The sequence below is a fragment of the Chenopodium album genome, chromosome 11 (genome assembly GCF_948465745.1).
Source record: "Chenopodium album chromosome 11, dcCheAlbu1.1, whole genome shotgun sequence".
NCBI lineage: Eukaryota > Viridiplantae > Streptophyta > Magnoliopsida > Caryophyllales > Amaranthaceae > Chenopodium > Chenopodium album.
Window position 1 is genome coordinate 44,797,128 of NC_137844.1, and position 27,949 is coordinate 44,825,076.

At 35.5% G+C, this 27,949-nt stretch overlaps 1 protein-coding gene and 1 pseudogene across 1 annotated transcript; one reads left to right on the forward strand and one right to left on the reverse strand.

Moving 5' to 3' along the window:
* The first annotated feature begins 667 nt into the window (after positions 1 to 667).
* On the forward strand, positions 668 to 1,867 carry LOC145566678 (putative serine/threonine-protein kinase WNK11 pseudogene; annotated as a pseudogene).
* Positions 1,868 to 4,106: 2,239 nt separating this feature from the next.
* On the reverse strand, positions 4,107 to 9,207 carry LOC145567603 (uncharacterized). The gene is made up of 4 exons (XM_081626920.1): positions 8,935 to 9,207; positions 6,424 to 8,838; positions 5,250 to 5,560; positions 4,107 to 4,886 (listed from the first exon to the last, which is right to left on the reverse strand). The coding sequence occupies exons 2-4, from the start codon at positions 8,643 to 8,645 to the stop codon at positions 4,522 to 4,524; spliced, it is 2,898 nt and encodes a 965-aa protein (XP_081483046.1). The 5' UTR covers positions 8,646 to 8,838; positions 8,935 to 9,207; the 3' UTR covers positions 4,107 to 4,521.
* Between the last annotated feature and the right edge of the window lie 18,742 nt (positions 9,208 to 27,949).

Sequence of the window (27,949 nt, forward strand, 5' to 3'; positions counted from 1 at the left end):
AACCTCCATCCCATTTCTCGCGTTCTTTTATCAAAGCTTTTATGTTCATTTATAAACCCATGTTCTTTACAATGCTTCTTAATGTTCTTTCCGCCTTTTTTTTATTTGCGAGGGGTCTGCGTTTTATATTTTCGGAAATGTCGTTTTATACCGGGTGCACCAACCACGAATTAACCCTCTTATAAGGTATATTGCAAAATCGGCTTACTTTACTTTGTTACACTAATTACTACATAACGGGGTTATTTTACTTTGTTACCTTAGTCAAGAATCAATATTAAGTATTTTTTTTCTCGTGACTTCTATTCTGTTACTAACAGAATAACATATTTTCTCAAACAAAAGTGGGCAAAGAATTTTTATACTATTTTTTTTAAGTAAATATCAAGAAATGGCTTTTTTTTAAAAAAAAAAAAAAAAAGAAATCAAGAAATGCTATTTTCTGTTTCTTGATAACTAACTTATCCTAACTGCCATACTATTTCCTCTATATAAACATTCTTATTCCTTCATTTTACTGTCACATCCCACAAACTCTCACTACATACATAAACTAGCGTACATTTCTGAAACCAAAACTCCATTAAAAAAATCATCAAAACTCAGTTTGAATCATCCCTTTTCAAACCCAAATCAATTTTCTTGTTCTGCATTATTATTGTTAGTAATGGCTTCTTCAAGTAATGATGCAGCCCTCGAAAGTGATCCGAGTGGTCGATACAAAAGGTACGAAAAGATCATAAGAGAAAGTGCTAGGAAGAAAGTTTACATGGGCATTGATGGTGTTACTGGTAAGGTAATTGCTTGGAGTAAGATAGAATTAACACCGAAAACGTTAAGGAACAAGAACTTGCTCGAGCGCTTGTGTGCAGAACCTCAGCTGTTGAAGTCATTGAGGCATCAGAATATAGTGAGTTGCTTCCATTCTTGGATTGATGATAAAAAGGAATACATTAACATGATTACTGAGGATTTTCCTTCGGGTAATATGGGAGACTATGTCAGGAAACATGAGAAAATTGATATAAGGGCGATCAAGAATTGGTGTACACAGATTCTTGAAGGGTTGGATCATCTTCACAGGCATGATCTCAAGATCATTCATCGCGATCTTAACTGTGATAACATATTTGTTGATGGAAGCTCGAGTATAGTGAAGATTGGAGAATTGGGTCTCGCGCTGATTGTTGAGCAGGGGAATACAGTACAGAGTTTTTCTTGCAGACCTGAGTTCATGGCACCAGAACTTCTTGAAGGGTATCATTATAATGAGCTGATTGACATTTACGCGTTTGGGATGTGTGTGCTTCAGATGGTTACTCGGGAAACACCATACTGCGAATTAAGTAACAAGTATCATATTCGTGCAAAGGTTAAGTCTGGTGAAAAGCCTGACGCACTAATGAAAATGACAGACTCTGAGATTAAGAAGTTCATTGAAAAGTGTCTGAGTCCTCTTTCTGACAGACCCACTGCAACTGAACTCTTGAATGGCGAGTTTCTTCAACCGAGGCCAGATAGATTACAAGTACAACCTAGGCCTTTTACGTTAAGAGGGATATCTTTGGGCACTGGTCCTTTTGAGATGGCATTGATTATTGCTGGTGAAAAGCCAATTAAATTTGAGTTCCCGGTCAATGATACAACTCAGGAAGTCATGAAGAAAGAAGGCTTGTCAGCAAGTATGTCTGATGCAGAATTGTCACTGGTTTCTGAGCTTGTGGAAAAACTGAAAACAGAACTGAGTTCTTCAGATGGTCCCCGGAAAAAACTACTTCAGATAACAAGTGAGAAGCACGAGGTCAGCCCAGTTTTTCGAGTGACTACTGAGCAGCTGTCTGAAGTTAGGGATTTGAAAATTGATTGAGTGGAGAGTAAAAGTCTAGCATGTCTTTGAATAGCAAATCAGTGTCGTGGTCGTAGATCTTTCGTTACACATACTTCTATCAGATCTCTGTTAGATGTAGCCAGTAGTATAGATATTTCTGGACATTATTAAGTCTAATCCTTTGCTTGTAAGTTGTTTTAAGGACAATTAATGAAAGAACTCTTAAGTTTGTTTGGTTGATTTGTTTCTTCTCACTCAAAAACTTGTAGTTCCATGTTCTTTTATGTTAGTGATACTTGTAATTTACTATGATTGCATGTTGCTGAGCATATATTACAAGTTTACAACTCCTTAGTAGAGTGACTTGTATATGGAAAAGCATAATCATACTTGTATAAACAAATATTGTATCAGACTATCAGATCTTATGCATTCTATTTTCATGGTAAACAAAGAGAATCCTTTAATCAGGTGTTTTTGAAAAGCTTCGTTCAAATCTCAATTTCTAACCCACATCAATGTCAGTAACAAAGTCTGAAGTGACTAATATGCTTCAAAGGGAGTACCCACATAAGGATGAGTGTTTACTGTAGAACCTGAGACCAGCTTCGGAGGCAGAGGAGGTGACGAAGGCAGCTGAAGAGGATCAGGAGAAGAAGCAGCAGGTCTTCTAATGGGACCTTCTGTTTGTGAGCCCCTTACAATAATTGATGACTTAGAAAGCTTAATTTGGGGCAATTATCGGAGGAAAAAAAAAACACGATGTTTGATTGTCAAATTAAGGACTTTGAGGATATATCTTTACAAAGATCAATTTACATGTACGTATCAATTAACTAGTATGAAACAAAGAGAATAAATCTTCCTTATTTTGGGCAACGTAAGTGAAAATTAGCAACAACTTAACAAATTTCAATTCACAGACAAAGCAAGGAAAATAGAGATTGTAAACTCGAAACTTGTTTGTAAAGGCTTGATGGAGTATATGAAATACATGACATCCAATAATGGGAAAACTTCTTGAACTCTGAGGTTGTAACCCAAAAACTGCACAGGAGAAGCAAAGCAATATCTCTTGGGAGAAGAAAGCCTTGTTTACAAATGTTTTTGACAGTAATACAGCATCTAGAATTTTTATTTTAAACAAATAAAACACATACTCCGTACATTATACTTTGTATTACACAATCTTTCCCACATACAGCTGATGAATTATATAGGCAAAACATTGTACCAAAACAAGCATAAAATCGAAATATCATAACAAAATGCTAAAATTTGGTCATTGTAGCAACGGAACAATTTATTTGAGAAAGTAAATAAGGAGTCACGGAAATAAAAGATTAGCACTTCCATTACAAAGATATATATTAATTCCTCCAATCTTTTCAGACATTGCAGATAATATAAGCACCACACCCCCCCCCCCCCCCCCCCCCCCCCCCCCCCCAAAAAAAAAAAAAACGATATAAAATTAAAAAATAAAAAAATTAATAAATAAACCTATTATTCTTTATTTCTCAAGTTAACTAGTAAAAATAACATGACATCCAATAATGAGAAAAGTTCTTGAACTCTGAGGTTGTAGCCCAGAAACTGCACAGGAGAAGCAAACCATTATCTCTGGGAAGAAGAAAGCCTTGTTCACAAATGTTTCTGACAGTAATTTGATGTTATAAGCAGCAACAAATGTTTCTGACAGTAATTTGATGTTATAAGCAGCAAAAAATCCACCAATAAATCAATAGTCAACAAAATATCATTCCATATAGCAAAACGATGCAATAGGTTTCATATTAATCATGAACCAATCAACAAAAACAACAGTTGAAAAAGAGTTGAAGATCTATAAACCAGACAATTCTCAACACATGCAATTGTATACAACTACTATGAAGAAACTATCAAGATTCCATTTGTAATTAAGACCACAAAAGTCGTATTAACCAAATTCAATTTGAGTCAACTACAGCATAAACTCAAGACCAAAACAGTTATGAAATTGTGAAAACTCAAACTATATACATACCTTGAGCCGCAATTTCACTTCTCCTGGTGAGGTTAGTATGTCAACAACCTTTTACCTTTTTTTTCCCCGACTAAGCTCAGAGCTGTGTAGGTATAAAATAAAAGGAACATAACAGACACAGAGTAAACTTCTCCGTTTGAAAATATAGAACCAAACTAAGCTGACCCCACCTCACTAGGCAGAAAATAAAATGCAATTGCCCCTGTTACATAGAACAATGCTTATAGCTGTCAATGGTGAAAAGGCCTCTTAAATCCATACATTCCCTCTTTGCATAAAAAAAAGAAAATCCTGAATGTTTACATACGAGAGAATCTACAGCCATGGACCTTAACTCATGGTCATTCATAGCTGTTATACTTAATAATACTGAGTAAAGGAAAGAGACAGCATAATCAAATAGAGGCAAATTACAATGTCCTGAAAGAAGTAAATTCTCGATATGAGCTCAACACGCTAAAGCGAGGTTATACAGGATTCTATGTTACATCTGAGAGTTGATGAATCTTATTCCCCTGACATTATTATGTATTGAAACCAACTTCACCTAATAACCCTTCTTGCAGGAACTCATCATTCTTCCTAATGCTAGAGAGTTAATGCATCAAAAGCCGATGTCCTGAGAGAAATAATCCCACAACTATAGCTGTACAAGATACTTCACTTATTCAGTCTTCACTGGTGCATCTGCGAGTTCATGAATTTCTTTTTTGCTCTTGACCGAACACCTTTTCTTTGTATCAAAATCAACACTATCCAAGTCTTCAGAAATCCCCATGTAGCCATAGAGCAGCCCATCCTCTACCTTCTCAACCGGATTATCTCCTTGTGCCAACTCATCAACTGGCTCAATTCCAGAAATTGCTTGTTCAAAATCAACTCTTCCATGCTTCCTCCCAAGAAATATTTTATGAAGCCTCTCTGCCTCTTGAAGTCCAGAAAAAGTGCCCAAGAATTTCACCAAGATTACACTGTGATCACCAGGATTTCCAAGACAGATTTTCATCTTGCCCAGATGGAAACCCTTGACTGCATGAGTGCATGACCAAAGTGAGAGATTAGCAAAAGAACTAACAAAAAAACACCAATAATAAAAAAATAAAAACCCCTTAAGAATTCTGAAGTGCATCTACAGAAATTATTATTTACATCCAAATATCACTATTAAATATTAGATCTTCTAAAAGTATGAAAATCTATTGCCTTGAGAAAAGACCTAACTACCTTTCTGTGTATTACTCTTTGAAAAAATGAAAAAGAAAAAAGAAAGAAAGAAAGATAAGGAAAATAATGAAGACTGTTAATAAGGTGAATGTGGACATTTCACATTTCAAACTGCATATGGCAATGAATTAAATATAGTAGTAGTTTTCCAGTGATTAAATCACAAACCTCTTAGAAACTCTCCAAGTGCATCAATGTTAATGAGCTTCCATTTGTTGTGATCATTATTTGACAATGAAATGTTGTGAACAATAACAATGGGGGGCCACAGTATAAGGTCCTCCTTCTGAGCCAAAGCATCAGGTTTGGGAAGTAACTCTGGAACCCAGGTGCCTGAATTAGGGTCTGGCATGGTGTTCCATCCCATGAGAAAACAAATAGCTCTGTGAAGACCCAAGTGTTGCGGCCTCAACCCAACCTTGTAAGACATATAAGCATGAGTCGCCAAAGCCTTTGTATTTAGGAATTCTTTTGATGCACTGCAAGAAAAAAAGTTATGATTGCCACATCATGTATCGATAAATAATTTACAAGGGTTCTCCCGATCATTGCGTGAGGAAATGGTAGGGACAAAATTTCTCCGAACGAATTTACCTACAAATGATATACCATCTACAATACTAAAGCATTCTACAGCATATTTCACCGAAAAAAATTTACCGAATGAATGTACCTACAAAATGGCCTCCTAGTAAGGATTTGGTAATTTGACCTCATGACTTGAAGGTTATGTAATCAAATCCCACTAGGGGCTCTTTGGGAGTTAGGATTCTTTTATCCTCCTCCCTCACTCCCAATGAGTCTGATCTACAAAGCTAGACTAGATTGGGCTAAAAGAGGTGCCGGTTCATTAGGGTCCTTCTTACCTTTTTAAAAAATACTACACGATATTTTACCATATGCAAAGGGGAGAATATTTAGTGAGACAAAAGCAAGTTCCCACAAAGAATCCTTCTGTCTCTACCAAAAAACAAATGCAAGCAGCAGTTATTACCACCACATTACCCATACAGATGTACCCAATACATGTATCATCTCCAAAAATCACACCCTATCAAATTATAGAAAGCCTTAAGAATCAAACCGAAAAGTCTCTCCAACAAAATCATCCCATCATCCAAGCAACACAAAGAAGACTGGTGGCAGGTCTCTAGCTAAAGTATACACCCCAAAAAAAAAACGAAAATTACCCAACCATAACCACTCGGTCAAACATGGGACAGGAGTAGTTAGTACCATAGCTATACATCATTTAGCAAAGTAAATACCCACATGGCATTGACGAAGAATAAGAATAACAAGATTGTAAATATTTATCTAGTTCGTGAAAGAAAGGACAGACCTTCGGCGACAAACAACGCAGAACAAACTACCAGCCTTTCCTTCCTCCTTGTAAAGCTTTCGAGCAGTTGGATTCTCATTAAATCTCTTGGAGAAGTCTAAGAAAGCTGCTTGTATCCTCTGCTTAAAACTATCAGAATCCTCTGAAGGATCAGACTTCCAAGGAGTTCCGGAATATTCTATTATGTCAGCAGTCTGTGCATGCATTGCTACATTATTGCCCTTATCATTTCTTTGCCTGAGATTTTGCTGCTTGTAGTGAGTATTTCTTGGATGTGAATGGGAGATATGGTTGTAGCCTTTAGAGGATTCAGATTTAGTATATCCTTTGAAATGTCTATTTCCCATTTTATATGGTTTTCCAGAATGCTCTTGAATACTTTCTGATTTATCTTGGTATGAAGTCCAATCATCATTAATAGAGTCTTTATGAAAGTAGGTACCATCAGGCATTTGCTTTACTTCTGCATAGTAGTGGCTGCGCTCATATCCAGAAGGTCTTTTCAGATGAATGATATCGCCTTTCCTACTGGTCCACTCAACCTGGTGATCATGATAATCATTCTCATTTCTGGAATCCATCCTGCTAACATTATCATTACTATATTTACGTTTCAGCACTCTGTCATTATCTACAAGTTCATCAGCCTTTATTCTTTCATATCCTCCTGTACCTCTTTGCAATTCCACGTTTATATATTCAGAAGAATTCTTTAACATGGTTCTATCAGAACCAATCTGTGCATACCTTTCATAGCCATAATCCAAATGAGGATCCTCGAATTCATGCTCGTGTAAGCCACCAAGATCTGATATATGACGATGGTTTGAAGCTTTTCTAGTTGGTTCAACGTGAGAATTCCCACTATCCAAATACTCCCCAGCTTGTATTAGTCCATTTGATGATCTTCTTGTGCCCACATAATCTAGTACCGTCTCTTTTTGAATAACATCAAAGTCTCGACCTCCAACATTCTTAATGATTCTTCGAGAAGAGTGAGAACCTTCACCTTTGGGTATACTTTCTACAAGTGAGTCCATCCTATCAGGTCTTAGTACATCTCTACGATCATGTACTTCACGAGTGTATTGTGCCTTAGTATACAAATTTTCTTGGGAAGCATAGCCAATTTCATCATCCCCTCTAACCCTGATTTCAGGATATTCATAGTCTTTACGCTCAGGCCTGGATGATTTGTATGCATCACATGCATAACATTTTGGATCCCTACATACTGGTTCGTAACCTCTTCTAGAGTCTGACATAATACGTTGACCATAATCATCAATAACAAGAGGTTCTAAATCTTTTCCGTAGCGTTTTGGATACCCATCAGGTGGCAAAGTGCGAACATCATGAACCTTGGATAGATACTCTCCCCTAGTCATAATACTTGAGGAGGTGCTTGGAATATTCTTTAGTAAGGCTTCACTTCCAAAATCCTTGATTTGAGATAGCGGAGAATCTATATAAGGACTCTCTCTAGAATAATATGCAGATTGTTCTCCATCCTTGTAATAAATGTCCTTAGCTATCTTTTCATGAGATATTGCGTTTTGATACTGAGCATTCTCATTCTTAACTCTGTGCATATCAGTTGTCGAGTAGTTCCCACTAGGTTCAGCATATCTTGATGCAAAAACATAGTTAGGACGCAACCCAACATCTCTGTCCATGGATTCCTCTTCCTCGAAAGGAAGCGTTTCAGCCATAGAATGATGCCCACTTGAGCACAATCTTCTTGCACTATATTCCTTCTGCTTAACAACATCCATATGATCATCATAATTGTAAACATTTCTGGGTCTTGTATTCAAATTACTATATTCCACATATTCAGGATATTCCGATTTTCCATGGATTCTCATAGCTGTCGGACTTGTTCCGAAAGCCCTTTCATCTAGATGTAACCTCTTTTGTGGGTGTTGGACCGGAGGTGATCTAGACAACATTTGACCACCACCACCACCACCACCACTACCACCGCGAACACGATCAATGTGCTGCTCGTACTCTCTCCTTTCAAGTGAGCTGCTCCTTCGATCTTGATTCATACTCTGCCGACTTCTATCTACCATCTCTTGAGGACTCAAGCTCCGCCTGGAGCGTACAGGACCACCACGGCGTGGTGCAAAATAAGCTTCCTGCTCCAAATCATCACGACGATCCCTCGTCGGAACAACTGAGGGTTTCAACCTCGTATCTTCATGTCTTCTAGACATATTCGAATTCAGCTTAGCAACAACAGTACTACCTTTTAGCAAAATCGGTTCCAAACCCTAGTATATCACCAAATTATAGAACTTTTCAAGTATAATCAACTACTAATTGCATCAACAACCACCAAAAATCCCAATATCTTAAAGCTAGTTCAGCATAAACCCAAACCCTAAAATGCAAAAATGAATAGTATACCTGAACCAAAACACATCCAAATTCAGCAAAAATGCCAGATTTAGTTCAAAATTTGAATAATTGAGAGCAAAAGTAGCATAAAATTTTCAATCAAACCTTATCGATTGGAGAATTTCTTCAGAACCAAACCCTTGAGGATCGATCTCAATCAATAAGCATTCCAAAGTTCGATGATAATAGTACAGAAACTTTGAAAAAGGAAAGTGTATTTGCAACGAAAAATGAAGCTTTGAGCATCCAAAAATGTGAGAAAGTAGAATGAAACTTCGTAATATCGATTATATAATTGAGAGTATACTTGAAAAGTTGGGAGTATCACTTTTTGAGCAAGTTTGATACTCTCTCTCACCCACCCAACTTTTACTTAATTTTTGACTTTGTAGCACCACCACTAGATTCTTATGTGATAATGTGAGAGCACTATAACATTCTACTCCTATCTAATTAACATTTTCCATTTCAAAATACTACTATGTATAATTCTGATTTTATGCGAACTTTTATAAAGTTATTATTGTAAAATGGGTTAAAGTTATCATAAAATTTTTTAAAAATTATCTAAATTGATTGTCTTATAATTAAAGTAAGTAATCACCTTTCATACAAGACTTATTGTTCAAAATAAATGTCTCATGCTAACTTTTACACTATTTACATACACTATTTTGACCTTGTACTTTATATTTATGCTAAAATATAGTCATATCAGTACTTGCTTTAATCGTCTCTATGAATATATTTTCTAATTATCATTTTCTTATAGCTTATGACTATTGATAATTAAAAATAGTAATGGTTAAATTTTCGCATTGACAAATGTGATGGTCAAAATGGACATTTATTTTGAAACATAAGAAGTGGTTGATTCATTAAGTTTATAACTCGCCTTGGAATGAAGGTAACATGATTTGAAGTAAACCCAGCCGATCCGACTCAAAGGCGCCATTACCCAAAATCAAACCAACCTAAAGATGACTCAACTCGTTGTTGACCCAACCCATTTTAACCCATAATCAATTTGACCAAGAAAAATATAGGTAAGTCAACTCGTAACATGTTTCAACCTGTAATTTGTTTTACTCGACTTTTTTGCTACACAAAAGTATAACTAGTTTTATCTAATTTATTTTCAACCTAGCATTTAATATGTTTGACTTGTGCTTACCCAACAATTATTTTTGTTTGGCTTATTCTTGAGAATTAATCATTGTATATGTGATGGGGTTTTTTGAGTGTGGAGGATGAGAGGAAGAAGGTGAAGATTTAAAGTTTTAAATTTTCTTTTACACGAATAAAGTTTACGTGTTAGGAGTTATTTAAAAAAGGAATAAAAAAGTAGCGACACATCCTAACTCACCCATTTGGACGATCATATAGCAAAAATCATATATTACTGTAACTAGGTTGAAACTCGTGCGATGCACGGGTTATCTAAAATCTATTTTTATAATTTGTGTATTTTTTTAAAAAAAATAAATTAATATAAATAAGAATTATGCATCTTGTACAAAAAATATTTGTACTTTTTAAGTTTTTTTATTTTAATTATGATATAATACTTGTTCAACGTCGCCTAATACATATTTCAATGTAAGAATCTATTTATTATTGTGCTGCTTAAAATTATTTTACTTTTTAAGGATAAATTGATAGGTTGTAGTTGTAATGTAGAAGCTTCTAATATTCAAATTTTAAAATTGTTAAATATGATAGCTCTCCAAAAAAAAAAAAAAAAAAAAAAAAAAAAAAAAAAAAAGATGACATCATCCTTACATTTAAGCGATTTTTTTTTATTATTATTATGAGAGTAACATGTGGACAATGATCAACGTTTTGTTTTAGTAATAGTTAATAGATTATAGCCAAGGATCTCGCTATGCGTCACCTTTTTAAGACTAACTTGAGGCCACCTCATACAATGTTAGACTAAAACTTCATCATTACATTTAATACGACATCTTATATTACGTCATGAAATTTATTTGGAGAGATGCATTTCCTCTCATTGAAAAACAAAATATCTCTAGCAATTTTCGAATCCCTAATCTAGTGATCTACTCATAAATAACTAGCATTCCTAGCTACCACTAAGCAAAATTTGAAATTATTAATAGAAAAAATCAACTGAAAAAATAAATAAACAACTATAATGAGGTCAATCATCTTGCTCAATTAGATTCCTAAATTCTCGCCAATTATAATTACTTAGATTTTCAACGAAATAATTCCCATAAATAATCCCTAATTACATTAGATTCAACGGAAGAATTCCCATAACTAATTATTGTAGTAATATCTATTTTTAACTTTGTTGTAATATCTATTAATAGCATCATATTGTAAGGAAACAAAGATTCCATACATATTCAAACATATTTTTTTGGGTTTTTCTGAGTTGTGCCCTCGAGGTTCTTGAGTTTTGAAGGTGTGTTCATTCTTTTTCAAAATTACAAGTTGTGCCCTCCAACTTAAATTGTTTAACCCTCTGACGTTAACTTGATGTTAATAGTTTCAAAAACATAGGAAGTAATAAAAACCGAACAAGAAAAAAGAAGAAAAATTATGCCGAGAGCTTGAAATATCAATGATTGCTTTTATAAGAAAAAAGAAAAAATAGATCAGAAAATGTGGAAAAAAATGCTTAATTTTAATCCTCTTATATAAAATGTAACTCAATTTGGGTGTGAAATTTCTCTCCAAAGCGAGGTAATTAACAGTTAACACAATTACTCGCTATGGGTTAACGTCACAAGGTATGATTAAATAAACATCTTAAGTTGGAGGGCGCATCTTGTAATTTTGAAAAAGTATGGGCACACCTTAGAAACCCAACAACTACGGGGGCATAGCTTTGTAAAACCCTATTTTTTTTTTACTTCACTATCAATCAATCAATCAATAACATAATACTAAAACAGACACCATGAATGACACGTGTCACTTCATGGTGCTGTTTTTACCCTCCAAAACCCCCCTTCCCTTTTAGCAAAAATATTTTATTTTTGGAATATTTGTATAATACAACTTTTATAACATATTATTCCTAATCTTTTATATTATCTTTGTAATAATTGTATTTTGTGTTCTATTTATTTAAAATTGTTACACAAGATTTTGAGACATTGTAAATTAAGGGAGAATAAACTATAATTTAGAAGGTTAATATATATCGTGGAGAGTATAAAATAACGGAGCCAAAAATACAATATTAACATATAAATTACCACTATATAGTTGTACAATAATGGGGTTCAATAGAAAAAAAAAAAAAAAAAAAAAAAAAAAAAAAAAAAAAAAAAAAAAATTCTATTCATGGTGCTGATCTTTGAAATCTTATGAAATAATAATAATTGAGTTAGTAATATGTTAAATATTTTTGTAACAATATTACCAACTTATAACTTTTTTTCCTTCAAAAATCTATTAACTATTACTAAAAAGGTCATGCTTACATCAATCATTTTGGACATATGTCGCTATCATTAAAAAAATTTCCCGTCAATACAATATATGATGTTAGCTTTAAGGTTTTTTTTTAATTATTTTACTTAGCTTATTTTTTGGAAGTACGTTGTATAGTTTTTTTGTTAACTAATTTAATTCATTAATAAAAAAAATCATACATACGACATCTATATTGTATAGTTTTATTGGGAATAACATGCATCATTAATGTAATATAATGTATACTATTTTTAAATATTTTCAGCACAACTAATCAAAAATTAAAAGTAATAAAAGAAATAAAAATACATATTACTCAACACCACCATGACCAACCGATCCCATATATGTTTTGTCAAGTCGTCTCGCAATTGATTATATGTTTCCCTGTTTTGTACTCTTATCCTTTCCCTTAGGTATGATTGTAAATCGATACACCAACGTATATTATAATTAGTGAGTCATCATAATCTTTTCGTGATAAAATTGCCTGAAATTTCCATATTTTTTGTTGTGAAGATAACCTTGTCATTCATCTTCAACAATCATGTTATGCACTATGATACAAGCTATCATTTGCACAACTTCTATTTTCCATATTTGTATCGGATTTCAAATTATAGCAAATCTCGCCTAGAGAACTCCAAAAACATGCTCACACATACATCTTTTGTGCCAGTTGTTAGCCTTGTGAAAATAATTTTGCCTTTGGACATTGTGGAAGTCCTAATAATGCTTGCACAAAAGTTGCTCATTTTGGATATATACTATCTGCTAGGTAATATCTCATATTGTATTGGTGACCATTTATTTTAAGATTAACTGGTAGTGTTCGTCCTTCCAAATTATTGTTACAAACTAGAGATCCATTTAGTACATTAATGTCGTTTGATGAACCCAGAACTCCAAAAAAAGCTAAGCATGCCAAATCCATAATTTGCTAATGGAATAGCTTCTAATATGGTTGTTGCTTTACCAATTCTAGGCCTTGAAATTGTCCTTGTCAAGTGGTTTGACAATTTTATTTTCCACTCCCACTACATACAATTAATCTACACTTCCCAACATGCCTAGAAATCCACGCACCTCTCCAATGTGCAATCGCCTTTGTAAGTCATGTTGACTTGGCTTCCTCAAATACATGTGTTAAAACTCGACAATTATGACATAAAAAATCTATTTAAGGCATTGAGTGAGCTTTTCTCAATCACTAGTTTTGACGTGCGCATCGATTTGGTCACATGCTACTCCATATGCCAACAATTTCATAGTTGTAGTGCATTATTGTAGTGGTGAAAAATCGGGCTTACCAACTGCATTGTATTTTTTGTTGAAACCATGGACCATGTTGTTGGACTCTTTCAACTATATGAAGAAATAACGGGCTTTTCATTCTAAAACTTCATCGAAATTGATCATCAGTATATACTGGATTCTCAACAAATTAATCTAAGAATAAGCGGTTGTGACCAACAACATGATCTCTTGGTCGATTGGGAGAATGACTTTCAATTAATCCAAATCCAAACCATATGTTGTACTTGTGAACGGGGGTTTGGATTTTCAAAATCTGAACTCCTAGAGCTTGAACTTGAACCAGAAGCCATAATTATTTTGAGATTAGTATATATTAAAAAAAAATTTGTGAAGAAAAATAGTGTTTTAGTTGTAGGTGGTGACAATATTGATGTACAAGAAGATGTTATTATACAAATATGAAAAGTTTAAAATTGAAAGATACTTGACACAATATGCAATGTCACACCAGAATCATATTATGCCAGTACAATACTATATATTTATGTTAACAAAAGTGTTCACAGACTACATCAATAATTCACCAGCAAAAAGATATATGACAAAGACAATACAATGTCACGACAAGATAATAGTAGCAAATACAATTTTTTTTTATTTTTTATTTTTTTTTGTTTTTTCAATACAACATCAACTAATAAGATTAAGAATTATTATACTAATACATCCACTAGTCGTGACTAATTAAACATAATAACTACTAATGATCTACAATTACATTAAATTAACGATGATACATAAAATAAAGTCATCACATGGTCATTAGTTTATTCTACAATTTCTTTTAACGAGCTTCATCGATCTTCCTCAAATAAAGTATCTCGACTTTAGTAACGCTTGTAGTAATTGCATGATATTTTAATTCTTGTTCGTTCATAATTTGGGCTTTTTTTCTTCTCTCTTTCCTGTCTAATTAGTTTAACCTCAACAAATTCCTTCATCGCTTTGTAATTTCTTTGTTTGAATTTTGTGTGCGTAGTTGCAAGTTTTTTGTTGTAATGGATCAATACCATTAGTTGCCTTCATCTTCAATTTCCTTTTTACTTTCTTTTGACCCCATGGATGTGTTAAGGGGGGGGGGGGGTTTAGCATTTTATGGTGTTCTTTTTGCAGACGAAGCAAAAAACACTTCCTCTAGATTGATTTATAGCACTTAGATTGAGTTTGATAATTTGGAGGATAAAATAAGGGTGTTGAAGAATCGATGTTGTATACAAATGCATTAATAAATTTAGGTTGGTTTTTTAATCTTTCATATGCGAAGTCGAACTTAAAATCTTCATCCATATCAAAATAATAATTTGGGCTAGCTTCATTAGTGACATCTAGGCCTGGTTATTGGATAGGCTACCCAATGGCAAAAGGGTCGGGCTTATAATTAAAGAGTTTTGACCCTTTTAACTTTAATGGACAGGGCTTTTAAAGGGTCATGTCTTATAGGGCTTTTATAGGGTCTTCAATTAAAGCCCATTAATTAAAGGAAAATCTAATAAGTAGCCCAATAAGAACATAATCAGTTTCAAAAGAAATGCTTACTCTCTCTCCTCCAATGAAGCGTCTTCTCCGTTCATCTCCTCCATTGAAGGCTTGAAGCAGTTTATCGAACATCAAATTTACTTTGTATGTTTGCGTAATTCTAGTGGTATGTTTGCACATTTTATTTTGATTTAGAAATCACATTGTTGTATTTTGTTGGAATTTTAGGGGTTAGGGTTCTTGTTTTTTCATGAATTGATGATTTTTATCGTGACCAAAAGAAAAGGCTAAGAGCCCAATCTATTATGCATTATCATTCCAAGATTTCGATGAATCAGACAATATTATGATTCATTGATTATTTCATTACCTTATTGAGAGAATTTTAGACACTATTTCATCTGCAGATGCAAAGACAATAATATGCCATATTTGATTTGGTGATTACAACTCCACTAACTTTGACAATAGATTAATTGAATTCAAGCTATAATATGATGCAGATTTATGGTAGATGCAGTTCTTCAATAATTTCCAAGAACTCACGAAAAAAAAAAAATTACATTGCTATTTTTGTTTCATTGTTTACATGAGCAGTAGGGATGTATGTAAATTAAGTGGGTAAAGGCCCATTAATGACCCGCTTCATTTTTACTCCGACCCTGACCCGACCCTAACCCGCATTGACCCTGACTTGACCCTAACCCACTAACTATTTCTATTGACCCGCAACTGACCCGCCCCGCTACCGACCCGCACTGACCCTCCCAATAACCACCCCTAGTGACATCTAAAGTACACTCCTTTATTTCCTGTTTGCATAGATGAACACATGCTGCATAGTTTGCAACCATGGGTCGTATTTTTTGCCAACGACACTTGAGTTGTTGAAGTTCTCTTAGCCTTCCTCCATTGTGATGCTTGTTGTAGTGGTTTACTATCTTAATCCAAAATGTTTCACTAGTTTTATTTGTACTATTTATCTTATCAAGAACATAATTGAGCCACCCACTGATTAGAAGGTTATCTTGGGCTTAATTCTAAGATATCCTCCTCCCTTTACTTGAAGGTGTTGGTGTTGGTTCATCATTATCATCTTAATTTTCTTCATCATCCATGACATTAATGTTAATGTTACTAAGATAAATGATGGACCCCAAACCTCCACCACCATGATTGGCCCCATCCACATCTTGACATTCCCCAACATTTGAAAAATTTGGACTGTTTAATATGTCTGTAAAATAATTTGAAGAATTTTGTGGGGAGTATATGGGGCAAAAGGTGAAGATGGCATAATGTTGATTCCCATATTTTGGCCGGTGATGGTTAAAAGAAGAATGGAAATTAGGATTAAGTTTGGATTTACTTGAAACTTTTAGTTTATTGGGTGGCTTGGATGGGTGGAAAATTTGGATTATTGGGTTACTTTTGATAGTTGGGTGATTATGATTATTAAGATAATGTTGATTGTTTGGATAATATTGAAATTTTGATTGTCTATAGTGTAATTTGGATTTGTAGGGTAATTTGGATTTGTTGAGTAGTTTGGTAATCTATAAATTTGGATTAATTTTATCCATGATGAGAAATAGGTGTTAATTATGATAGAGTATTATCACAAGGAAAACAACAACATATTAAGTATGGTGATTTTGGTGGAATAGAACTTCTATGACTAAGCAGAAGAAGAAAAAAAAAAAAAAAACTCATATTTTTGTTTTTTACAATTCAAATTTTGGTAAAATAAAAAATTAAAAAAAAATAATGCATGCCAATATATAAAAGAGTCGTTGGAAGGATAATAGCCATTTGCATGCATGCATAGCATGGCCACGTGGGTGGATAACATCTCTTTCTGCATTTCCCCCGCAAAAACACAGCTTCCACTTTTGTATAAGAGTACAAGTTCAAGCAAAACACACAAAATTCAGTTGTATACTATGTCGTATAAAGCTTAGTCAACAACAGTTATTTTTCTCAAGAGCCATTGCTTATTTCAAAACTCCTAAACACACTTTCTACATAAGATCATCTACATTGGTGATACTCAATTTTGAGTATTGAAATACAAAATGAGTTGTTTTTTACCTTCAATGGTGATACCTAACACACTTCTCAATGTAACAACCCATGTGAAGTCTAATTTCCTAATGGTGAGACTCCCTAAAGTATACTAATGTCACTTTCAATTTATGGTCTACCAAATTCATATTGTAATATTTTAATAAAAATATAACTTAAATAATTTACAAAATATTTTATAATATTGATAAGGGGCCCACACTTTTTGTCAAATGAGACTCAAAAGTTGGGTATCCAAACTTAGCAACTTTCTTTTAAAGTTGCTGAGTTTAGATACCAACTTATTGGTATCCTTTGCAAAAATATTCTCTATCTCCTAAAAAAAACTCCTTCAAGTCTCACCATTGGAGATGGTCTAAGAAACTTCCATTTCTTATTTAAGAACCTATCTCTTAAACTTTCTCTCTCTTTAAAAACTACCTAAGATACTACCATTATTAATGCTCTGAGCTTTACACGCAAGAAATCACAAGAGAAAAAGGAAGAAAAGCAAGGCGAAAACTTCACTTGTTCTTCATGCAAGGGTGAAAGTAGGGAGAGAGTATTCTTGATTTTAGGTGACATCTTTTGAAAGTATTTTGGGTGAAAAAGACAAGGTTTGCAGTGAGCAAACCCTAGTTTCTCATATTGATAAACATAATTGTATTTCAAAATGACACACTTGTAAACAAAAACAACTTTTTAAATATTTTTTTGGTACTTTTTCGCTTTTGTCATCCACGTGTTCACCTCTGAACTCCATTGAACTAGATCGACTTCACGCTTGAATGCTTGACATGGCCTGGTAACTCGTCCTCCCCTATCTTCTTCACTCTCCTTCGTAGTAATACCTTAGAAATTCCTTTCCTTTAAAATACCTGTTTTACCCTTTTTAAAATACGAAATAGAAAAATCTAAGACATTACCGCCGCCGTGAAAATGGCTAAGCCAAATGTCAAAGGCACAAAGCAGAAGACTTTCTATAAAACCATTCAAAACAAGTTAACTTAAAAGTCAAAACCAAACAAAAGTAAAGTCAAACCAAAGTGAAACAAAGTCAACCTATAACTTGGAGCCACTATAGGCCCTTAAAACCAAACAATACTGAAAACCTTTACGTTAGTCTCATGAGCATAATAAAATAAATAATATTCAAAGCAATAAAAACGCATCATATTCCTATGGAAACTAGCATGATTCGTTCTTCGCTCATGCTCATCATGAAAATGCTTCATCACCTGAAAAGTTTCTCTCTACATGTCCCCACTACTCGCCATTAGAAATGGGTTGTTGTAGGCCCAAGATAAAGACAAGGCCAAACAAACATACAAACACAGAATCAGCAGTGTTGAGTACATAAGCATAATAAAACACACTAACATGCTTTCATCCTATCATCACACAACTTACCTTGTTGCACCTGTAAACAAGCATACAAGACATTCAACATCAACTAGAAAAATACCAATGTCAATTTAATTTGATTACTGTAGGGAATAATTTCAAGCATCCCACACTTGAGCCCCACTGTAATCATACACTTAAGTATGGTGGCGTCCAAAGAGAAGGAAGCTAGAGCAAAAGAGTCGCCAATAAGTTTTAGAAACTTGTAAACCGTTCACAGGGTGAAGGTTACACCCCTTCACGATCCATGAGATTGCTAACTCCATAGTGGTCTAGAAACATGACTGGATATTCGGGGATGAAGGTACAAATCCAACCTAAAAGAGATTGAACCTGCCCTAAAAATAGGCCTCTACTTTATTCTTCTCATATTCATGTGCGCTTTCTGACTAACATACAATCATTATATTAATCCTAAACCTGTTTAATCTACGTTGGTTGAATATTAATGCATAAACAAATCTATTACTGGTGATCACTTGAATTAAAATCATATTAGCCTAAACAAGATTATTAATTATCTTATTAAGCGTGAATACTATTGGGTTTCGGTGAGTCCGACCCACCGCCGAAGAAAACCCGACCCCAAAACCAAACTCACAATAATTATAACCATAATGCATAATTAAAATAAACACAAGACTAAGTAAGAGATTATTACCTTTGTAGCGTGCTTCGCTCACTTAATTGAGCTCTTATTTGAAAAGCCCTTTAGCTCCGCTCACACGGAGACCTCCTTCGAAGTCCACCCGCAACGCGAGCACCGAACTCGGTCTATTGCCTTGGAGTTAGCAAGGCCCGACCTCAAAACCCGAGTAATTAGTGTTCAAAGGTTTTCACACTGTGATGCCTTTTTCAACACTTACTCAAGTGAAGAATTCACAACTTCCTAGGTTGGTATTTATAGGCAAAGGCTCTCAAAATTCCCATCATCTTTCCATGTGGGAGATTTTGATTTTATTCATTTTATTTTAAACCTAAAATAAATAAATAAGCAAGCTACTAATAAATAAACAAGTGTCAAGCTCACATGAGGGGTTAGGTGAGGACCATTTGGAGGAGGGGGGGACCAAACTTGCTCCCCACTCCTCTCCTAAAAACCGCCACCTCACACCTCTCACCCTCTCTTGCTAGCCGCCACATGGCAGCCCTACTTGGGTACCAAGGCACCCCAAGTGGGCTTCCATGCTACCCATTATGCACGAGGATACCCACGGCCAGCAGGCCCAGCACGAGCGTGCGGGCTGCTGCAGCCGTGGGCTGCTGCTAGCTCCCCGCACAGCATGCCTCGCACCATATGTGCGGGCTGTTGCCGGGGGATGCTGCTGGCCTTGTGCACACATGGCCGCGGCAGCCATGCTAGCATAGGCGCACTAGCACGCACCAGCCAGCCATAGGCTAGGCTTGGTGCGCATGCTAGCCACCATGCTAAACTATATACCCCTAGCACTCGGTTTGCTCAGGGAATTCCGATGCTAGGGGTATTTTGGGAATTTGTTAATTTATTAGTTTTTCTCGTCTCGTCTTTTATTATTATCGACTTGACTTTCGACGCTCGGTTTTAACGCTCCAATCTCGAATTTCCGACGTCTAAATATTAATTACTCGGGCGACTCATTAATTCCTTCCGAATTAATTCGTCACTTCGGTTTGCTATTTGCTTGGGTGTGACTCGAAGGGTTCGGTCAAGATTAAGCTGTAATATCAATTATACATTAATATTACTGATAGAAAGCGGCCTCCACCTTGGCATTCCGATCACTTGACCTCACTGAATAATTAGCTTTCTAATAATTCCGAACCCTCTATCGGAATAATACACTTGTTCGAAGGACACCATTCCTTTCAATCTCCCACTTGTCCTTCCGGACAAGTGCGCATTTAGTGTATAGCCTTTTTCCTATGTCACTTAATGTCTCTTCATGAACTATAAGGTAAGATTTATTCGTCATCCTTATTTTGTCCAGAAGTGTTTCTCGATCCCGAGTTCGACTGTCAATAAATAGATGATTTCTAAAATCCATCCGATCACGGCCATGCATTTTACAGTCTTGCTCGTCGAGAGGCCTTGTAAACAACAAAGACATCTTCCCTATTTTTAGTAGGGGAACATTCCCAGTCTTGTAATGTAGCTTCTCTTACTAAGAGGACCTAGCCGCCCGAGTGTTGCCGTTATAATCCCCTATTACCGCAGACGTTTGACAACATCAAAGCGGACTAGTACTCAAACAGGGAACTCACAATACTCATGGTCGATGAAATAGGTTCCGATAGCCATAATGAGAAGTATGCTTATGACGATTTTTAATCTCTTAAAGTATTCTCATAGGTCGATCCAGTATGGTTTTAAACCAATACCTGTGTAAATGATTTATGACGATCATGTCCTTGTAGCACAAGAAACGATGCTATAAATTAAACTACACACTAATCTCAAATGGTCATTAATCATCCATCGTTTAAATGACCTCGATTAGGGATAATTTTCGATTATAATATTCAATGTTCACTTAATAGGTGTTTCCTTAACAAGACTGGTCTTGATACCCTATTTTGAATATTCTCAGAATCGAGTGGACTCATTATTTAATCCTAAACCACAATTAAATAGCAAATGGAGTGATAAAATATTGCATGAAATTTATATTACTCCAAAAACTTGAATGGTTTTTCTTAGTATCTTACATTAAATGTTCAAAATTAACTAAAACACTAAATAGGGAAATCAAAGCCAGTCTCCTACGTGCTTGATTCCCATTGCCTCAACGTGCTTGTTGTGCTTCACTTGAGGCAAAGGTTTAGTAAGTGGATCGGCTACATTATCATCCGTTCCAACTTTGCAAATTCTGATTTCACCTTCTGATTTCCATTCTCGAATCATGTGAAATCGTTGTTTAACATGTTTGACCTTCTGATGTTCCCTTGCCTCTCTGGCCTGAGCAATAGCTCCATTGTTATCACAATAGAGGGCTATTGGACCCTTGATTGAGGGTACAACATCAAGTTCACTAACGTACTTACGAATCCAAACAGCCTCCTCAGCTGCTTTAGCAGCTGTTAATTATTCGACTTCAGTTGTAGAATCTGCAGTTATGCTCTGCTTGGCACTCTTCCAACTAAACGCTCCTCCATTTAGACAGAACACATATCCAGATTGCGATTTAAAATCGTCTCTGTCTGTCAGGAAGCTCGCATCGGTATAACCTTCAACAACTAATTCCTCTGAACCACCATACACCAGGAACTTATCCTTGTTCCTTTTTAGGTACTTTAGGATATTCTTGGCCACAGCCCAATGGGCCTCTCCTGGATCTGATTGGTAACGGCTCGTAGCACTCAAGGCATACGATATCTGGCCTAGTACATATCATGGCATACATGATTGTAGGGAATATTTCAAGCATTACCCCAAACTTGAACCCCACTGTGATCATACACTTAAGCATGGTGGCGTCCAAAGGGAAGGAAGCTAGAGCAAAAGAGTCGCCAACAAGTTTTAGGAACTTGTAAACCGTTCACAAGGTGAAGATTACACTCCTTAACGATCCAGGAGATCGTCAACTCCAAAAGGTCTTGAACCAAATAGGGTTCGGGGATGAGGGTACAAATCCAACCTTATATAGATTGAACCTGCCCTAATAATAGGCCTCTACTTCATTCTTCTCGTATTCATGTGCGCTTTCTGACTAACATGCAAACAATAGGTTAACCCTAAACCTGTTTATCTATGTTGGTTGAATATTAATGCACAAGCAAAACTATTATTGGCGATCACTTGAATTATAATCATATTAGCCTTAAACAAGATTATTAATTATCTTATTAAGCGTGATTACAAGTACAAATTCCTTTTAAACATGCATAAAAGGCGTGATCAAGCAATAACAATATAAATATATCAAGCAACATAATAATCATAAAAATAATAATCATAATCATGATAACAATCATAATAATCATAATTATCATAATCATGTTAAAGCATAATATTAATAGCAAGATCCTAGGCATGATACTAACAAGATTAATAACAAACCCTTGCATGTCACTAAACAATAAAGATCAAAGCTTTAGCTCTAACATGATACTAACATGATATTAGAAAAGAGTAAAAGGCACCCTAAACATGATACTAGAAAGAAATAATAACATCCTAACATGATACTAGGAATTAAATGAATTTAAACATGCTTTCTACAAGAATAGAGCAATAAAATTACATACTTTGATGCCTCGTACCTCTTTCTAATAACAAAATACAAGCGTTAGTAACTTCAAGGAAAATATAAAATCAAACAATCAAATCAAATAATTGAAATAGAGATTAGGGACCAAACCCTCAGAAATTATAACCTTTCACGTCTACGGCGAAGGCAACTTCGAACTTGGCTAGGTGTGTCTAGTGCTAATGTATGAGGAATTGTGTTTGAGGGAAGGTTTAGAAAGAGAAAGAGAATCAAGAAATTCTTGATGAGAGTTGATTTTAGATGATTGAAAAAAGGGGATATGTGACCTCTATTTATAGGAAAAAAGAGAGTCGAAGAATAAGAAAAGAATCCGAATTCAAATTCGAATCGAAATAAAACTCGTCGGTCAGCAGTTTTTGCGAATATTTTTTTATCATAACTTTTGATCCAGAAGTCCAAATAAGTCATATAATATGTCGTTGGAAATCTCTTGAAGTCTACTTTCCAACCCAATTAGAATCAGATTAAAATCTTTTGTAGATAAAAAGATATGGCCGAAATAGTGGAACGGTGTCAGTTTTGGATAGAGTTTCGTATTCTATTCATATCTTTTTCGTTATAGCTCAGAATTAATATTATAATATATCATTGGAAAGATAATTTCAAGATCTATCCAACCTTATAAGATTTTGATAAAAATTATGAGGCACGAAAGTAATATCTGACCGTCTTTGAACATCCTTAAATTCGAATAGAATTAGGACTTAAAAAAAGAAAGTTTTAAAAAAAGAAAGTTTTTTATTCAATTTAAAACTCCTTGATTTTATCTTTTCAAAAAAGGATAATTAAGATCTTTTAGAAACTTATGGAAGCTTCTAATTAATCCTAATTATTTTAGGAATAGGATTAAACCTTTGTACCCTCCACATGATCATTGGGCCGTAGGTAAAATCCGGTTTGAGCCTAGTTTAGTATTTTGGCCATAACTTCCTCATTATTCATCGGAATTGGGCTTATAATATATCGTTGGAAAGATCTTTTCAAGCCCCATCCAACTACATTATTATTGGACCCATATCACGGACCAAACTAAACTGGACTGCACGTTTTCATAAAATAAGGTGAGAAAAGAAATATTTTCAAAAACAGAAAGAAGAGATATTTTAATAAAAACATCCTCATCACTAGACTTTTCACACTTTCACTTTGTTCGATAATGAAATGACATGAAAGGTGTTCATCACTGGGTTTGGTTTTGGGGAGACACATTTGGGTGTCTACAATGATCGATCCAATAAGCGAAGCATATGGAATCTGATTCATTCTTACCCACTCATCAGGTGTCTGTGGACACTGCTTCTTGCTTAGGGTTATGCCATGTGGCATTGGTAGGTGACCTCTCTTGGCCTCCTCCATGCTAAATGGATCAAGTACCTTATAAATGTAAGTACTTTGACTCAATCCAATCATCCTTTTTGATCTATCCCTGTAGATCTTGATGCCTAGTATGTACTGAGCCTCTCCCAAGTCTTTCATTGAGAAACACTTTCCAAGCCAGGCCTTTACAAACTCTAACAACGGAATGCTATTTCCAATGAGCAATATATCATCGACATATAAGACTAGGAAGGCGATGACACTCCCACTGACCTTCTTGTAAACACAAGATTCATTTGGATTCTTGATAAAACCAAATTTACTGATGGCTTCATCGAATCGCAGATTCCAACTCCTGCTTGCTTGCTTTAGTCCATAAATGGACTTCTTAAGCTTACAAACTTTCCTAGCATTATTTTGGTCGACAAAACCTTCAAGCTGTCTCATATACGCAGTTTCTTCCAAAATACCATTTAGGAAGGCGGTTTTGACGTCCATCTGCCATATTTCATAATTGTAATATGCAGCAATCGCTAGGAGGATCCGAACGGATTTAAGCATTGCGACTGGAGAAAAGGTTTCATCGTAATCAATAACATGAACTTTTCTGTAACCTTTTGCTACCAATCTAGCTTTGTAAATGAATACATTTCCATCTTTGTCGGTTTTCAACTTGAAAATCCACTTACTTCCGATAGGTGTGTAACCTTCGGGTAAGTCAACTAAGTCCCAAACTTGATTTTCAAACATGGAATCCATTTCAAATCTCATGGCCTCTTGCCATTTAGCAGAGTCAGTGCTTCCCATCGCTTGCTTGTAGGTTGCTGGTTCATCTCCATCCATGATCAGGATGTCCTGATTCTCGGTTAATACTAAACCAAGATATCTATCAGGTTGAGATCTCGGCCTCTGAGACCTACGTAGGGTAATGGAATGAGCTTTTGCATTGTCGGTGTAACTTTGCACATTTTGATCATTTTGATCTGCGTCAACAGATGCTGTTTGAGCACTTTGACTATCATTCTGATTTTGTTGCTCATCCTCACGAACTTCGTCGAGTTCGATTTTCCTCCCACTTGTCATTTTGGAAAGGTGCTCCTTCTCTAAAAAGACACCATCGCGAGCAACAAAAACTTTGTTCTCCGATTCGTTTTAGAAGTAATACCCTTTGGTTTCTTTTGGGTAGCCCACAAAGTAAACCTTGTCAGATTTGGGATGAAGTTTGTCAGAAATCAATTTCTTGACATATGCTTCGCATCCCCATATCTTTAGAAAAGATAACCTAGGAGGTTTCTTCATCCATAACTCGTATGGAGTCTTTTCTACAGCTTTTGGTGTAGCACGGTTCAGTGTTAGTGCCGCAGTTAGAAAAGCGTGTCCCTAGAAAGAGATAGGAAGATCACTAAGACCCATTGTTGATCGTACCATGTCTAACAAGGTTCGATTTCTCCTTTCGGATACTCCGTTCCATCGTGGAGTTCCTGGAGGTGTCAATTATGAAAGTATACCCTTTTCTTTCAGATGGTCATCGAATTCTTGGCTCAAGTATTCACCATCTCGATCCGATCAAAGGGCTTTGATTTTCTTGCCAAGCTGATTTTCAACTTCACTCTGAAATTCTTTGAAATTTTCAAACGATTCAAATTTGTGCGACATGAGGTAGACATAGCCATATCTACTATAGTCTTCTGTGAAGGTGATAAAATATCAATGTCCGTTCCTTGTGGTGGAGCTCATTGGTCCACATACATCGGTATGTATTAGACCCAATAAGTCTCCGGCCCTTTCTCCCTGCTTGGAGAATGGCTGCTTAATCATCTTGCCTAATAAACATCCTTCGCAATTCTCAAACGATTCTAAATCGAAAGAGTCAAGAACACCTTCCTGTAGAAGTTTCTTGATGCGTTTGATGTTAATGTGGCCAAGACGACAATGCCACAAGTAAGTCTGATTTGACTCCATAGTCTTAGCTCTTTTGGTAGTATTATTCACATTATAAACTTGTTTGTCTAAAGAAAGCACATAAAGACCATTTTTAGAATGTGCAATACCATATAAAACATTATCGAGATAAAATGAACATTCATGGTTCTTTACTCGAAATTCAAAACCTTTGGCGTCCAATGCCGAAATTGAAATAATGTTTTTGGTAATGTTGGGAACATAAAAACAGTTTTCAAGTTCCAAAACAAGCCCAGAGGGCAAAGACAAACTGAGAGTTCCTACGGATACGGCTGTAATTCTGGCTCCATTGCCGACCTGGAGTTCTACCTCTCCCTTCGCTAGCTTCCTAATGTTCCTTAAACCCTGAGAATTGGAACAAAGGTGTGAGCCACATCTGGTATCTAATACCCATGATGTTGAGCTAGTGAAGTTTAAGTCTATAACCAATATACCCGATTCAGAAGCAATGGTTCCGTTCTTCTTATCTTCCTTGAACTTGAGGCAATCTCTCTTCCAATATCCCTTCTTCTTACAGTAGAAGCATTCGAAATCATATTTAGAAGACGCTACCTTCTTCTCCTTGGCAGCTTTAGGCTTAGGCAAAAAGGTCTTCTTCTTACCCTTCCCCTTAAAGCCTTTCTTCTTCTTGCCTGAGAATTTGAACGACTTGCCCCTTTTGATCATGAGCATATCATGCTTCCCCACATCCTTGAGTGTTTTCTCGGCTTGCTTCAACATACCATGAAGCTCGGTGAGGGTTTTCTCCATGATGTGCATGTTATAGTTCATCTTGAAGTGGTCATAACCTTTGTGCAGCGAATGGAGAATGATGTCAATTGCCATCTCGGTTGAATACCCTGCATCAAGCCTTTCCATATTCTCAAACAATCCTATCATTTTGAGTACATGTGGGCTGACTGGCTGTCCTTTCTTGAGGTTACTCTCAAGGATCTGCCTGTGGGTTTCAAACCTCTCAGTTCGGGCCTGCTCTTGGAACATGTTTTGCAGCTCAGAATTGATCTCAAAAGCTGTCTCCTTTTCAAAGAAAGTCTTTTGAAGCTCGGGAGACATTGTGGCTAACATGATGCATTTGACATCCCAATTGGCACTTTGCCATCGGTTTAGGGAAGCCTGAGTCACCTCCTCATTGGGAGTCTCGGGCATTTCCTCATCAAGGACATATTCCTTTTGCTCTTGCATGAGAACTATACGCAAGTTCCTTTGCCAATCAAGAAAATTTGGCCCACTCAACTTCTCCTTGTCGAGAATAGAGCGCAATGAGAATTGGTTGTTTGAGTTATTTGAAGACATGATTCTACAATTGAAAGAATTTGAAATGAAAAACCATTCATAATACTTAAATAAGATTGAAATCATGCATTTTAATCAAACTTATTTAAACGTCTTATTCACACATTAAAATTGTCCCCATTTAATAAGTCGATTCCAAGATCCAAAGAAACAGAGAGTAGTTAAGCATGCTTTGGCTTGTCTTAACACTCAATCTCTTAAGGTAAGCAACGCTTTGCTAATGGCTCCAAGCCACTCTTGGTTGAATAAGTCGTCACATCTAATGCTCTCTCAACAATTTATTCACTTTGCCACGACATGTTAGGACTCCACTACTCATATCGTTGAGTACAACCAAAACCAACTTGCATACCCGGTATGCCTTACGTATCCTAGGGAGTAATAGTGATGTCTCGCTTTGGTGTAGCCCATCACTACTCTCAATAGGTTGATAAGTGTTGTTTTGGAATGGCAATTTCACTCAATATTTTAGGGACCTAGGGTTTCTAAGTTGGTTGATTTAAGTGAACTTAATTAATCATCACAACATTCGAAATCCTAAACATGCATCTAACATATAATTCATATATAAATTCTCATAGATATAT

Bases quoted from the DNA above. Each gene is read 5' to 3' on its own strand.
- LOC145567603 (XM_081626920.1), bottom strand. From the start codon at position 8,645: ATGTCTAGAAGACATGAAGATACGAGGTTGAAACCCTCAGTTGTTCCG. The intron at 5,561-6,423 runs GTCTGTCCTTTC...TTTTTCTTGCAG, and splicing joins TGCGTTGTTTGTCGCCGAAG to TGCATCAAAAGAATTCCTAA. The intron at 4,887-5,249 runs GTTTGTGATTTA...GCACTCATGCAG, and splicing joins ACTTGGAGAGTTTCTAAGAG to TCAAGGGTTTCCATCTGGGC.